This window comes from Malus sylvestris, chromosome 5 (genome assembly GCF_916048215.2).
Source record: "Malus sylvestris chromosome 5, drMalSylv7.2, whole genome shotgun sequence".
NCBI classification, from domain to species: domain Eukaryota; kingdom Viridiplantae; phylum Streptophyta; class Magnoliopsida; order Rosales; family Rosaceae; genus Malus; species Malus sylvestris.
This window is the reverse complement of record NC_062264.1, coordinates 12199312-12215523: the sequence shown is the minus strand read 5'-3', so window position 1 is coordinate 12215523 and position 16212 is coordinate 12199312. Positions and strand designations below refer to the sequence as shown.

The 16212-nt window shown below is 36.2% G+C and overlaps 1 protein-coding gene and 1 long non-coding RNA gene across 2 annotated transcripts; both read left to right on the top strand.

Moving 5' to 3' along the window:
• The first annotated feature begins 85 nt into the window (after nucleotides 1–85).
• Nucleotides 86–2396, top strand: LOC126622416 (3-ketoacyl-CoA synthase 4-like). The gene has a single exon (XM_050291140.1). It carries the CDS (start codon nucleotides 399–401, stop codon nucleotides 1908–1910), a length of 1512 nt encoding a protein of 503 aa, XP_050147097.1. The 5' UTR covers nucleotides 86–398; the 3' UTR covers nucleotides 1911–2396.
• A 194-nt stretch (nucleotides 2397–2590) lies between these two features.
• Nucleotides 2591–4657, top strand: LOC126622425 (uncharacterized). Its single transcript, XR_007623449.1, has 2 exons — nucleotides 2591–3034; nucleotides 4462–4657. It is a non-coding gene; the product is annotated as an uncharacterized LOC126622425 (long non-coding RNA).
• The last annotated feature ends 11555 nt before the right edge of the window (nucleotides 4658–16212 follow it).

Here is a 16212-nt window from a genome sequence, read left to right as displayed (position 1 = left end):
CCATTTGCCTATTTGAGAAGGGACACAAGCAATCGCCCCCAAGTCCCCATCAGCATTCTCCTGTCCCGTGTTTCCATTTGAAACATCCGTCCCCTCATTTTTAAAAACCCTCATCTTTCCCCTCCCCCTCCTAAAATTTTATCAGTCCATTTCTTGCATCACTCCCTCTTCTCTTCCTCACAAATCTTATACTAAACAGAGACAAATGGTAGAGTGGTAGCAGAACAAACACAAATAGCACACCAAACCCTCAAAACCTCTCTCTGTCGATGTTTTAGTTGTATCAACTTTCTACTCCTTATCTTCTCCTCAGACCCGTCCTCTTCACCTACACACATCATCCTTTTCGCCAGATGTAAACCTCTGAATCCTCTCTGCTACCGTTTCGCAAACCCATCATGTGCATTTCTCCGACCACCAATGGTGGAGTTCAGAGCCGTCAGCTGCCGGATTTCTTGCAGACTGTGAACTCGAAGTATGTGAAATTGGGTTACCATTACTTGATAGCCCATCTCCTGACTCTCTGTTTAGTTCCTCTAATGGCGATCATCGTCATTGAAGCCTCCCAGGTGGACCCGGATGACATTCACCAGCTCTGGCTCCAACTCCAGAGCAATCTCGTCGCTGTCATCATTTTCTCTGCTATGGTTGTTTTTGGATCCACCGTTTATGTTATGACCCGTCCGAGATCCGTTTACCTTGTGGACTATTCGTGTTACAAGGCCCCGTCACATTTGAAAGTGAGATACCACCAGTTTATGGAGCATTCAAAGTTGATAGGGGACTTCGATAAGTCCTCGCTTGAGTTCCAGCGCAAGATTCTGGAGCGATCTGGCCTAGGAGTGGAGACTTATGTCCCTGAAGCAATGAACTATGTTCCGCCAAGGATATCAATGGCGGCGGCTCGCCAGGAGGCAGAGCAGGTGGTTTTTGGTGCATTGGATGATCTGTTTGCTAATGCAAATGTTAAGCCCAAGGACATTGGTATTCTTGTTGTGAATTGTAGTTTGTTTAATCCAACTCCTTCACTGTCTGCTATGGTTGTTAATAAGTACAAATTGAGGGGAAATATTAGAAGTTTTAATTTAGGGGGTATGGGGTGTAGTGCTGGAGTTATAGCTGTTGATCTTGCTAAGGATATGTTGCAAATTCATAGGAATACATACGCGGTTGTTGTTAGTACTGAGAATATTACTCAGAATTGGTACTTTGGGAACAAGAAATCAATGTTGATACCCAACTGTTTGTTCCGTGTTGGTGGGTCAGCAGTTTTGCTTTCAAATAAGCCCATGGATAGGCGTCGGGCTAAGTATAAGCTGGTCCACGTTGTGAGGACTCATTGTGGTGCTGATGATAAGGCATTTAGGTGTGTTTATCAAGAGCAGGATGATGATGGGAAAACTGGAGTTTCTTTGTCAAAGGATCTCATGGCAATTGCCGGTGGGGCTCTCAAGGCTAACATCACAACATTGGGTCCCCTTGTCCTGCCTTTAAGTGAGCAGCTTCTCTTCTTTGCTACTTTGGTTGCGAAGAAGTTGTTCAACGCAAAAGTCGAGCCTTATATCCCAGATTTCAAGCTTGCTTTTGATCATTTCTGCATACATGCTGGGGGAAGGGCCGTGATTGATGAGCTTGAGAAGAACTTGCAGCTTCTACCAGTTCATGTTGAGGCATCTCGGATGACACTACACAGGTTTGGTAACACCTCGTCTAGTTCGATCTGGTATGAGTTGGCTTATATCGAGGCAAAGGGTAGGATGCAAAAGGGAAACCGTGTCTGGCAGATTGCTTTCGGTAGTGGTTTCAAATGTAACAGTGCGGTGTGGGAGGTGGTTGAAAGTGTAAAAGCTTCTCCTCATAGTCCATGGGAAGATTGCATTGACAGGTATCCTGTGGAGGCCGTTACCTAGCAGAGCTCAACGACAATTATTGGCCAGGGACTCAGTTTAAAGGGAGGAAACATGATATACTTACTGGCCATTTTATCTTGTTATTTTTCTGCCACCTTAATTATCACTAGTTTTAGATTTGGGAGCACCTTAAGAGGTCGTACTTGGTGCGATGGCAAGTGTTTTCGCCCATGAGCGGTAGGTTTCGGGTTTGAGACTTGGGAGCAGCCTCTTCATAAATGGGGGTAAGGCTAGCCGACATTCACCTCTCCCAAACCCTGCGTAAAGCAGGAGCCTTGTGCACTGGGTACGACCTTTTTTCTTAATTATCACTAGTTTTCCTCTTTTCGAATTTTTGATTTATTGCGCATGTTCTGTAGTATTTGGTTATAGAAGTTATGATGTTTGTTAAAGCTAGCTTGGTATTGTTGTGCTTTAAAAAAAAAAGTACTGTTATTTTGTTCTGTAAGAATAAACAACTGTGAAATAAAGTAGTAAAATGTTTTGTACACTATGATTGTAAAAAGTGTTTTTAGCCAAAAAAAAATTATTGTATTTGTTAAATTTTTATGTAAACTAGGTATGACTTTGTTAAATGTTTAAAAAAGATATATATATATATATATATATATATATATTTAAATGTGATATAATAATTTTATTTTTTTATTTATACTTTTTTCTTTGTAATCTCTCTCATTTACTCCGTCCCTCATTCACATTCTCTCCTCTCCGTCAATTTCTCCGTCCCTCGTAATGGAACTCTCGGAATCCTCGTCGGCGGCGACGAAAAAACCGTATGGAAACCCCTCTGTTCGCATTGCTGGCGATCCAGACTATCATCCCTTCCACGATGGTGGGGTTGGTGGAGGGGAGGATATTCGCCCACAAGTCCAGCCTCGATGTGGATCTTTTCCTTGACGCGATCAAAATTGGTGTCGTTGAGTCGAAGTCGCTGGATTTATACGACAGTGGAATTTTTAAGAGGGATTTGGAACCGGGCTCCCTGGGAGGAGATTCTCTCGCCAAAGGCCGAGTTTGTGCGAAAGCTTGAACAAGGGCGAGGAAGTGGCTCTTCATGCCCTAGAGCGATTGAAGCCTTCAAGATGCTCCGAACTGGGTCTTCTGGTTTCTGACCATTCAAGGTACACTGAAAAATTGGAGACAACCTTTTCCTTCTGGTATGTAAAGATTGAAGTTTTGCAAAAATCCTTCTTTGTGGTCCAATATTCCAGTGGATAAGGTGTTAGGTTACCATCCATGCATCCGTGTTTGAAACTCTCCATCTTTTAAATTATTATAATAATTTCGAATTCCCCGATCATAATAATTAAAAAAAAAATGTTTTGCAAAATTGGGTTAAGATTAAAACTTTTGAGCTTTTCTGGGAATGCGAAATTCTGGAATTGGAGTAGTGAGTTTTTGAGAACTGGGTTTTTGAGTGGGAGGGATGGGAAGTTGCAGGAGATGAGGGTGAGATTAGCCAACAACACGATTAGAAGATTGATGAGGTTATAGGATTTTGATGTTTCTCATTAAAGATCTTAGCTTTTAAGCAGTCAGCTCTTCCTGGAGTTAGCAACGGTGTTTTCATGGAGGTCGGCAACGTATAGGAGAAACGAACAATAAAGGGAGAGGGTACGATTGTCATTTAGAAACGTTTATTAAAGAGGATTGTTCATCCGCCTCCATTGGAAAGAAAAGCGGCATTGCTGCTTCCCCTTTTCCTCCTTTTTCACCTTTTTATTTTTATTTTTTTGAGTACAACTATATATGTTTACACATAAGAGAGGAGAAGTTCGGTTAAATCACACAATAAGACAACTTAATTTGGTATCAAATTTACCATCAACGAGACTTGAATCTAACATATCTCACTTACAAATGAATAAGAATGTTACTAGACCGTATTATAGAGTGATTTATGATTTTGAAAAAAATAAAATAAAATAAACTTACCAAACACACATTTTTATTGAGATTTTTTGTTTCATACCTGCTTCTAAAATAATTTAATCACTACCAAACTAGTACTCATTCCCTTTGCTCTTGTTGTGTAGCCTCATTTCTTGTCGGCGTTGCGCCGCTCGTTCTTGCGCTTTGATGCTTTATTATTGAATTCTTCCCAAACGTAGTGTGATTAGCATGGTTTTCAGCACTCCATTGTGATATAAGACACGCCTAGAGATCTTTGTTGATGCTGATTAAATTTCATTCTATTAAAAAAGGAAACTTTAATGAAAAACTCTTGATATTGTTTATTTTAAAGAAAAAAAATATTTTTACACTAAAATGTCAATCATGTATTATTTATTTTACCTTTTATTTTATCTTTATTGTTAAAACTTAAAAATACCAATGATCTTGGATGATTAATTTGGTGAGGTACTGCCATGAAGCAGCTCCAAGCTAGGCGGCTATAATTTATCATCTAATATTCCTTGGCCTTGGGAAGGGGTTATCTTCCAGTGATGCAGGTGAAGATACATTGATCCGTTTTATTTTTGGATTGCTCGAAACTTGAAAGTGACGTTTTTCTACTCATTACCTAACTTCCTCTTGTTGTTATTAGGGTTCATCACCAAATATGTTGCTCGATCATTTGCTTCTGATTTCGGTTTATGGATTAGGATCTATATTCATCGGTATATTTTGGCAAGTGCCACCTAAGCGTTGCATCTGGTAAAATGTGTTGTATCTGCTTTCAGACAATATATTGTGGTGATTCAATTGAAGTAGGGCCTGTCATTGCCTTGAATGGTTGCAAATCTCTCTCTCTCTCTCTCTCTCTCTCGTTCAATGCTTCAGGATGCTCTGGTTTGGCTTTAAGCCTTTTATTTTTCCGAGTAATAAATCAGTTTGATCATTTGACATTAGGTGAAATTGCCAATTTAGTCTTTATATTATCATTTGAGTAAAAATTAGGTTCCTAAATTTTTTTTTTCTTCAGAAAAATCAATTCTTGGAATTATAAAAATCTACCAATTACATCTCTAATATTAGATTCAAAGCTACCATATTCAATTTTCTGTCAATTTAAGTCACATTACTTGCACATGACATACATTGGAGAGTAGATTAGTAATTTTACATAAAGCAATAGTGTATAGAGTTAACTTTAGAGGGTAAATTAGACGTTAAATTTGCAACCTATATGAAATGTTTTTAAGCGAGAAAAAAGGATGGTATTACATTTTAAAGTGTGTCAAGTAATTTAGGTTGACGAATAATTGGATAAAATATCCTTGAATATAATAGTAGGGATAAAATTAGCAATTTTTAATGAACTTAGGGACTTATTTTATCCAAAAAATAATTCAGGAACCTAATTTTCAGGTAATAGTTCATGGACTAAATCGGCACTTCACCCTTGGCATTATGTTTGAAATTGGGTTTGCAAGAGCAAATATGAATGAGAGAGCAGCAAATTTTCTTCTCTCGTTTGTCACCAGGAAGAAAGAGCATGTTTGTCTCGCATGTGTGTGAGCATGTTTGCAAATTTTCCTTGCAAGCAGTGGTTTAAAGAATGCGCCTTAAGAAGCACCTATGCGGTTTCGGAGGTAGGGCAATCATGAAAATGCTTGATTAGGCTTAAACTCGCTTAGACGTGGTTGAGTGGCTTCTGAGGTGTTGACTGGTCATCCTTTTTGTTTAAAAATTCTTGAAATTTGAAAATTTTTAAGTTGAAATCTTAATGTTTTTTAGTTTTAGAGCCGGCTACACTTCAATGAAAATGAAGAGGGCGGTGTCTTTGCGAGTTTTTTTTTTTTCTTTAAACTAACCCACTTTTAACAGTTGTTACCCTAGCATAGACTTTTTGTTTTTAAATATTATTTTATAGTTCTCAAAAGATTGAAAATAAGACATTTCTATAAAAGCATCTTGTTGTTGTAGGCCTAATTTATTGAAGTATATTAGGGACAAGGCGAGAGGGGGCCAGCGGTAGACCTAACACTCGTGTCGTTTTCATGACATACCTGTTATATCAACGAGTTGTGTCATGTAACATAATACTAAATATGCATACCACATTGTCACATACCTATTATTTCAAAACATAAACTAAAATTAAAAAAAAAAAAAAAACAAACAAACAAACACTTGTCTTTCATGTATTACATACCCCAAAGTAAGAACCTAATGAAAAAACATTACTACATTACTACAAAATACCAAATGTACAAGGATATGTGAAATGAAGAGAGTTGTGTCTCAAGGTTGAGGATGCAATCACGAGCGTTTATTTATTCTTTTACATTTTTCAGACTTGTACATTAATTATTATGAATTTTATTTGTTTAGAACTCCCTTAAAAATACTATTCATGAGGGTTTGTATGGTTCTAAAAATTCAAACGGCGATGTACCCATCCTCAAAGCGTAGAGGATGCGATCATGAGCGTTTGCTATTTTTTTTCACATTTTTAGACTTGTTAATTATTATAGATTTTTAATGTGTTTTATAATTTTTTAAATTTATATAGCAGAATAATACAATAATATATATTTAATATACAATATACAAATACAGTATGACTATTGTATTTTATGGTAAGTTTTTTTAGTAGTTTAAAAAATTAAAATTAAAATCATCAAAATAAATTTATTAACGTGTCGAAACGAATTACCCATGTGTCACCCTCGTGCAAACCTGGTAAGGACCCATTATTAACGGTTCTTATCGTGTGATCCGATAATGACCCGATTAGTTATCGTGTCGACCCGAAACCCATTATTTTTGTGTCGCTTACATATCGTGTTAACGGGTAGCGGCACATAGAGAGAAGAGAGAGATGTGTATTTGTGAGGTGTGTGTTATCTCACCCCATTGTGCTTTTATTTATAGTAGTAGGAAAGGTCAATTCCTTATCCTAATAGGATTACAACTCTAATAGGATAATATCTAACCCTAGAGAATCTTCTAAAGATATCCCAAATATACTAGGATTTACATAATCACATTCCTAATCTAATAGAACTGCAACACTCACCCTTGAGTATGTAAATGCTCAAGTAAATGTCGCATCAGGTCTTTAGTGACGAAGGAAGTTCAGTTGATGAATCTGTCGGCACAATGAGCGAATGCTAGTCTCAAATCAACGAAATAATGCATAAGAGGTAAAACTCACAAAACTTCGCTACGGTAAAACCCAAGGTGGGATAAAAACCCATAGACTAAGGAGAAAAGTGAGAAGTTGCATTAAGTCAAAACTAAACGTGTTCTAGATGCAAGTAGAAGAGCTCACAGGGGTATGACCAACCTAGGATGGGTGTTTTGTCAAAACCTAGTTAGGTAGCAAAAACCAATGAGAAAAATGCTCCTAATCGGAGGGAAAACGAGTACATTAAGATCAAGTGAATATACTTTTGGATATTCCCCCAAAGTTTGACAAGACTTCCAAATGATCTCAAATTTTCACATTTTCATATGATTCCTTCTTTTTATGGTTTACATAATGATCCATTAACTCATATTAAGGAATACTATAATGTTGTGAGTGGTTTACCTTTTCAGGGAATGAGTGAAGCAAATATGAGGATGAGAGTTTTTCCTTACACATTTAAAAATAAAGCTAAGGGTTGGCTAATGGCTTTAGCACTTGATTTGCTGACTACTTGGGATGCTGTAGCTAGGAAATTTTTCGATAAGTTTTTCTCTACTCAAAATATAGCTACTTTGAGGCAAACCTTCAACTTTGCACAACATGATGGGGAACCTTTCAATGAATGTTGGGGGCATTTTAAAGGGCTTTGATAGAGCATATTTATGCGACTGAGTTAGCTTGTTCTCATGCATTTATGTTGTTATTTCTTAGTTAATTATGTATTTTAAGCTATTTTTGTGTGTTTGTAGGTCCATAGGCCTTATGAAGCAATAAGATGCATTTGGGTGCATTTTGGAGCAGTTTTGGGCTTGGAATGAATATCACATGTATGGAGCAAGGTGGATGGACGAAATTGAAGACTAAAAAGGCTAGGAATGTGTTAAAGAGAAAGAAGAATTAATGTAAAAATGACAAAGAGCTCAGCCACAAAGGGGTGTCACTCCACCATTCACCTTTCCATCATTGCCATGCACCACCATTGCACTCCCTTTAGATTCCTATGCCGTGCATCATCATCCATGTTCCCTCCATGGACTCATTTGTTGCATCATTCCACCTCCCTTTCCTTTCTCTACCATGTGCACAATCATTCATGTTCCCTAGCTGCAACACCACTCCATTTTACCCCTATGCTTTGCATCATCACTTCACTTTCACCTTTGAATCATTTCAAACACCACTCATTGCATTCAATTGCTACACCATTCCTTGTTCCCTCCATCATTTCAGATTTCATGCATCATTACATTGAATCATTGCACTCAATTGCTACACCACTCCATATTCCCCTCCATTGCCATGCACTTCCTCTATAAAAGGAAGTGTGTGTAACATAAATTTAGTTCATACTTTGTTAGATCATTCACTCCCATTTCAACACAACCTTCATCCAAACACATCCATTCATCTTCACATCCATTCCTCCATACAAACAAACCTTCAAACACTCACCAACACCTTGTGCCGTAGCAAAGGAAGGGAAGGAAAGTGCTTGGACGTGCTTGTTGTCCAACTTGAATCGTTGGAGCGTTTAGGTGGTTTCTTTCTTTTGTTTCTAATGTTTAAATTCATTTCCTTTCGTTTTGTTGTAAATATGAGTGGCTAAAACCCTCTTGGCTAGGGGTGATTTCAAAGCCATGATTATGTGTGCAATATAATTTGATAAATTCCTATGAACTCTTGAATCGTGAATGCAATTGGCTTAACTATTTGATTGATAACTTATTTGTATTTGTTAATTAAGGGTCGACACTTAATTGGCATGCATAAATCCGTTGCTAGAATATAAGGAAGTTTCACATAATCGTTACAAACTTATATTCACATGTAGTGAAGGTCGCTTATAAACGATCACGTTAAGTTCAATTCCTAGCATGAGTGACATGATGTCATAGTTGCAAGTGCTTTTTCAATGCTTATGATTTTCATTAAACGTAATGATCTTTGATTGTATCTCTATTATGATGTCATGTAGGGAACTTTAGAAGAATGTTTTGGGTTGTCGAATGATGTCATCCAATCCAATAAAACAAGGAAAATCTGAGAATTAACTAGTGATGTCACGGTTAATTTGGAGCATTGTCGTTTATAATTCAATGAAGTAGTAACTGGAAATTAAGTTATTTGCATACATGTCATGTGTGGAGAAAAAGCCTCTAGCTATCCCATCCATCATCTTATTTCTCAAATTTGTTTTACAATCTGTCTAGTTTTTCATACTTGTTTGTTTGTTTCAACTTCGTCCAAAACTCAATCCCCCTTTACTTTAGTGTGTCTAATTAGTTAGAATCTGTTTTAATTTGTGTTTTTAAATGTTTTGATTCAAGTAAAAGTCAATTTTCGTCCAAAGTCATTCCTAGTGTCTAGTTTAAGTTTATTTAGTTGTTTTAAGTTGTTTTGAGTATTTTAAGTTTGCTTTGAGTCTTGTGAGTCTTGTTAAGTGTTTTTAAATTTAGTTTTATGTTTTTGAGTCAGTTTAGAGGTTATTAGCAAGCCCTCCTAATCCCCGGTCTAGAACGATCACTACTTATACTTGTTCTACAATTGTCAAAAGAGGGTTAAATTTGTGTGTTAGGATAATTTTCGCATCAAGTTTTTGGCGCCGTTGCCGGGGATTAGCAACTTTGCTAATCCCTTATTATTTCTTTTTGTTTATTTTCATGTGTTTTTGTTCCTAGTTGCTGATTTTACTTGTTTTCTTATTTTAGGTGGTTTATGACTCGAAGTTCTCAGCCTGTTCATAAGCACATCTTTGACTTTGACGACGATTTTGAACGAACTTTGAGACGAGCGAGGAATCAACAAGAACCCCAATCATCTCAACCAGCACCAGATCTTGAAGAAGACAAAGTAGAAGAGCAAGAGGAGGCCATGACAAGGACTTTTGAAGAAGTCCAAGATATGGCAGTAGACAATCGAACAATCAAGGAGCTTTCCGCTTCGGGATTGGACAATGCTCTGCCTTTATGCATTCAATATCCAAGGGCGGCCCAAAACAAGACCGACGAGTTTGAATTAAAGTGCAGTTTATTGCACCATATTCCTAAGTTCCATGGGTTGTCCATGGAAGATCCTAATAAACATTTGAAGGAGTTCGAGGTTGTTTGTTCGAGCATGACCCCTGTGAATGTTGATGGGAGCATTCTGAAAATGAAGGCTTTTCCCTTTACTCTCTTGGAAAAGGCTAAAGATTGGTTGTATGAGCTGGCCCTCAGAACTGTCACATCATGGGAGAGTATGAAACGAGCATTCTTTGAGAAGTTTTTCCCAACTTCTCGATTCATTCTACTGCGCAAAAGGATTAGTGGCATTCAACAAAACCAAGGTGAATCCTTTCCCACTTACTATGAGCGTTTTAAAACCTTTGTTGCTTTATGTCCACAACACCAGATGAAGGAGGAGCTTTTTCTTCAATATTTCTACGAAGGGCTTCTACCAATTGAACGCCAAATGCTAGACGCCTCAGCGAGAGGAGCTTTGGTGGACAAAACACCCATGGCTGCCAAGACCTTAATTGCTAACCGAGCATTGAATGCTTAACAATATGAAGGCGTTGGTCAAAGAGACAACCCACGGCAGCAACAAGTTAATGAGGTAAGTGCTATTTCCGAACTTCAAAATCAAATGGCTAATCTTACTACTCTTCTTTCACAGGTGGTTGAAAAACCAAAGGAACAAAGTGTAGCTGCTTGTGGTGTGTGCTCAATGAATGGACATCTCACAGATAAGTGCCCTCAATTGATCGAGAACAGAGGGTGGGAATCCGCCAACGCCATGGGTTTTGGGAGTCAAAACCAACCAAGGAATGATCCGTTCTCGAATACATACAATCCAGGTTGGAGAGATCATCCAAATTTCAAATACAGGGAGCCCTAACAAACCCAACAACAAAGTGCATTCAGACAGCAACCTCCGGGATTCTACTAATTAATCGAATTTAAATGGAATGTTTGGAATGGTTGCCTTGTGGAGTATATGGATGAAATAACTTTTATTTGCTACCTTCTTTGGGCATTTTTGACTTGGTTAATAGATGATTGCCCGCTGCTCGTGCGTAGGAATCCTGGTATGCCTCAAGGGTATTTTTGTCCTCTTTTATCCAAAAATCCACGTGTCACCTTATGAATATTTTTGGCTCCACAATATTATACTTTAAAGTATGTCAAGTAACTTAAGTTGACGAAAAATTAGATAAAATAGATTTGGATATAAGAGTAGGGATGAAATTAGTAATTTTTAATGAATTTAGAGACTTATTTTATCGAAAAAATGATCCAAGGCCCTAATTTTCATTGATGTGATAGTTCAGGGACTAAATCGACACCCTATATATATGACATACAATATATATATATATATATATATATAATTTAGGTCTGTGAGGCTACGTGTCACACCTCAAAACTTTTGTCCATGACAAGTTATCCATGAAAAACCTTACTTACGCGATTGCCTTTTAGAACATTAGTTGAAGTGAGGAAAAGCAGTGTGAGATGTCTTTTCAAATTTGAAGTGTCTTTGTACAGCTAGTGAACCATTTTGGGTTAAGGAATTTGTCACTAAACTTGGTCTGAACAGGGTATACATGAATTGAATTTCTCATTTTTTATTTTTATGGATTGAGATATTTTTGGAATCTTGGCTAAATGTTCAATATACTAAAGTCTTACATTCATGGGTCTATTTTCTTTTCATCTGTGTAAATTAAGTTGTGCTTGGGGATACAATGGTTAGGATCCGAAAATACACATTTTTGATACACAGTTGATACAAGTTTTTGTGTGGTCACTCTGTAATGTATTTTAACAATTCGAATCGTCTGTTTTGAGTACATGATTCATAGATTAACCTTGTAAAAAATTAGACAAATCCAAGATCATTTAGACATTTATTTATGGTGAACAAATGGACGAATACGGCTATGCAAAGTAACACTATATTTAATCCAATGGTCATATAGTTTTCAGATTTAGATGATTTTTGATAGACATAACATTCAAAGTAAAATATAAAAGTTATACGGTTGGATGATTGAAATACATTACGAAGTGACTAAATAAAAAATAGTGAACAGTTGTTTATTAACATTTTGATAATAGTTGTTATGGTTGCCCACACATGTGAGGATGACTCGCAATTATGAATGCATTGCCTGCTTTACTTGTATCGTTATTTATTCGAGTAATGCTGATAGATCAATTTTTTAAATTATATTTGTAAATTATGTGATGCGGCACTGATGTAAAATAAGTTTGCTAATGAACACTTAAATAATAATTCAAGTTCTTATATAATTTTCAAAATAAAATTTAAGGGAATTGTTATTACCACTCCAAAAATCTTATTTTGCACTCCAAACTTTCTATAATTACAAAGAAAAGTAATATGTAAGGAGAGTATAAAATGAAATATTTGAAGTGCTAATAACAGTTTCCTAATTTAAATAGATTATCTTTCTAACTTACCTTTATTTATCAATGGTGAGAAATCATCACCCGTTGAACTGGGCGCTTTTTTATCAAGTTCTCGTTAAGGTGTGTGCATATATTAGGTCAATTAAACGGACACAACCACGTAAAGTGGCCCATTGGTAAAGATGCAGACTATGTCTCTTCAATAAACAAAAAAATACGGGAGGTCCCGATATCAATGTTTCGAGCTGGTGAGTTTGCTTGATTGTGGACATTGGCATGATGAAATTCCCCAAAGCCTCTCCTGACTTTAAAAACTTAAAAATTAGATAGTTCGGTTTGTTAAAATACAATGTAAAGTGAGCCTTATAAGAATGTCCCTCAAATAAAGCAAGTTAAGGAGAGATTATCTAATGTCACTAATTTACCGCTTGTCAATCGTTTATTGAATGGATAATTCACTTTTTCAACGCATGACAAACATTTATTTGACGATAACACCATTGTGACTAAATCTTAATTGCATGAGAGAATCTATCAACTGAAACTCATCGCACATATATAGGACCACATTGTAATGGCACCATATGACAACCATGCTTCAGATTCTTTCACCGATTCAATGTTGTGACACAAACAACATGATTGTTTTTTATTTGCTAACAAAACATTAACTAATTTAACTAAGTTATATATGGCACGAAACGAAATGTATATGTTTTTTCTTTCTTTTTCTAATATAAGATGGTCTGCCACACCAGCTATCTTGTTTTCGGCTTGGGATGAAATGTTAGGGTAAAATTAATTCTTTGCATGGGCTGCTTCGTTTTACATTTGAGTTTTTGCCAACCTAAACATTTAACAAATGTTAACTTGTTGCTGGTGTTTAACTCAATTTCTTACACTTTTTTTTCTTTTATAATTTGCAGAAGAATTAAGAAATCGTGACAGGAGCTGAAGGCCAACCTCTAAACCTACTCTACTACAGCTTTTTTCCATTTTTTCTTTTCAAAATTTTAGTGCAATGGACAAAAGGTCTAATACAAGGAAAATTCTTGCATGTTACATAACATTAAATGTTATGAGCATTAGATGACCTATATTTGTTTGGATTATTGTTTTAATTATGCTCTCATAAATTTAGATAATCTAATACTCATAACATTAAATGCTTCATAGCATGGAAGTGGAACTCCTTAAACAAAATGAGTATTACATAAATGGACATTGGAGGAGCTTCGTAATGAGACCCGAAACCAAGTTTAGGCCCAAGTTAGAATGAGCTAAAGTTAACAAAAGAAAAACTTCTAAACAGCAAGGGGACTACAAATCTTAACCCAATATAAACTAATCAATTTTTTTTAGTACATCCATATTTTTACATTAAAAGAAGGAAGAGCTCGGCTAAACCACACAATGGATAATCTAATTTAGTATCGAATTCGTCATCCACGAAATTTGAACCTAAAACCTCTTACTTTCAAGTGAAAAGGAATACCACTTGACGGTAATACTAAGTAACAATTTAAACATGTTGATAGAATACAAAAATCTTACATCAGAAAACGGGAAAGAAGTTATATATAACTTATAATGAGCAATTTTACTTACGATTATAGTGCTGAGTTTTATGATTACACCTTTGAGTAATGCTACAATTATTATATATTTGTATCATCATTTGTATCATCTTTCTATAAAAATAGGGCTCATCAACACAAGTGAGTCTCATATCTATTAGAGAGACCGATACCAATATGTGATAAGGCTAATATTTTTGTGAACCTTCACACTTGCTATCATGTGCATGTAATAAAGTGCAAATAACAATGTGTGAAGTTAATGAGTCACTGAACTGTCTCTTAAAATCTTGCTATCACAACCTATTGTCTGATTGGGCCCGAATTGCGCCTTTGCGTTAGCTTGTGCAATGTCTTTGGGTGTTTGTTATAAATGTAGACGTGTGATCTTATTATAACATGTTGTCACGTCCTTACAGGTCATTCATTGTTTCTCTTTCTTATCGATTCATGAATTATCTTACTATAAGTAAAATCATGTTACTAAACATAGCCCTTACTCATCTATTCACACTTCACACTTACGACATCTTTAGCTGACTACTGATAGATAATCAATCTCACTTTCTTTTTGTGTAATTATCCAATTTTAAATTTATTTGATCACCTAACTTTTCTACAATGACTGTAGGAATGGGATGAGAACGAAGAAACAACAATGGCTGGCGGTCATCGACCTAAAATCTTACTCTACCCATGACCCATGCGTGCCCCCTTTCTGGTGTTGACTTTTAATGGCGATTGCACAGAAAAAAAAGAGTTTATTATTCAACACAATAGAATAGACTAGAAAAAGAGAACATGGAGTGAAAGGGAGAGGAGGAAAAGTAAGTGTTTCTCTTTCTTCCTCTTTCCTCTATGACTACTTTTGTTATTGACATTCTCTAGATGATAGGGTTTCAGGTTAATGTATATTTCAATATATTATACTTTCAACTAATATGGTGTACTTCCTTTTATTTTATTTTGGCTTTTTAGCCAAAATGGTCCCTGAGATTTGCATAACTCCTTACTTTGGTCCCTGAGATTTCAAATCAATAGAAGTGGTCCCTGAGATTGTCCACCATCTATCATTTTGGTCATTCCGTTAAAAACTCCGTTAAGTGTCCCAGAGCTCTTGGCTGGAAATTTGGGCAATTTTCTAAGTTTTGTAACTCAATTGTTTCCTAACCAAATTCGACCCATAATATATCAAAATGAAGATAGGAAAGTGTAGAATAAGATTATACCTATTTTGGTTTGCTTCCTCATACAATCACATGTGTGCATTCACATTAAATTTTACAACATTCACCCTTGGATGCCTACATATCAACATCAGTTGCCTTATTAAAACCTTGGTAGGAAAAACCTAGTGGAAAAAATAATAGCATAGGAAAAAGGGTACAACTTTGCTTGGATTATTGATATAGTGTTAAGTATGCTTAAGCTACCTCGTTAAAGCCTTGATAGGAAAAATCCTAGTCAAAGGGAAAAAAGGATACATGCATGTGTCCTGGATGCTCCCCCTGATTTGTATCTCCCCCTGATTTCACATTCTTCAACATGGCTGATTGAGCCAGTGTAATCCGATACCATGCTCTAGCTTTTGAAACGTACACTTTGGTAGAGATTTGGTGAATAAGTCTGCTAGATTTTCATTGGAACGAATTTGTCTAACTTCAATAATTTTGGTCTTGTAAAGCATGTACTAAAAAACTTCAGAGATATGTGTTTAATCTTATTGTCCTATGAATCCTTCCTTCATTTGGGCAACACATGCTGCATTATCTTCATAATGATAGTTGGAGTGTCTATCTTTGAAGATAGGCCACATGAATTCCGGATCATTGATCTTAACTAAGAACATTCAAGACTAGCTTCGTGTAGAGCAAGTATTTCCAAGTGATTGGAAGATGTAGTAATTAATGTTTGCTTTGTTGAGTGCCAAGAAGTTGATGGATTTCCATACGTGAACACATATTCAGTTTGTGAGTGGGCTTTATGCGGATTGGAGAGAAAACCAGCATCTGCATATCTAACAAGATTCTTGTCGTTTGTGAATTTCTCATAGTAGAGGAGGCCCATGTATGTCGTCCCATGAAGGTATCGTAAAACATCTTTGACTCTTTTCCAATGTTAAATTGTTGGAGCAGAGTGCTACACTTTGCTAACAAGTTGACTGAAAAAACTATATATGGTAGAGTATATTGTGCTAAATACAATAAACCACCTATTACACTAAGATA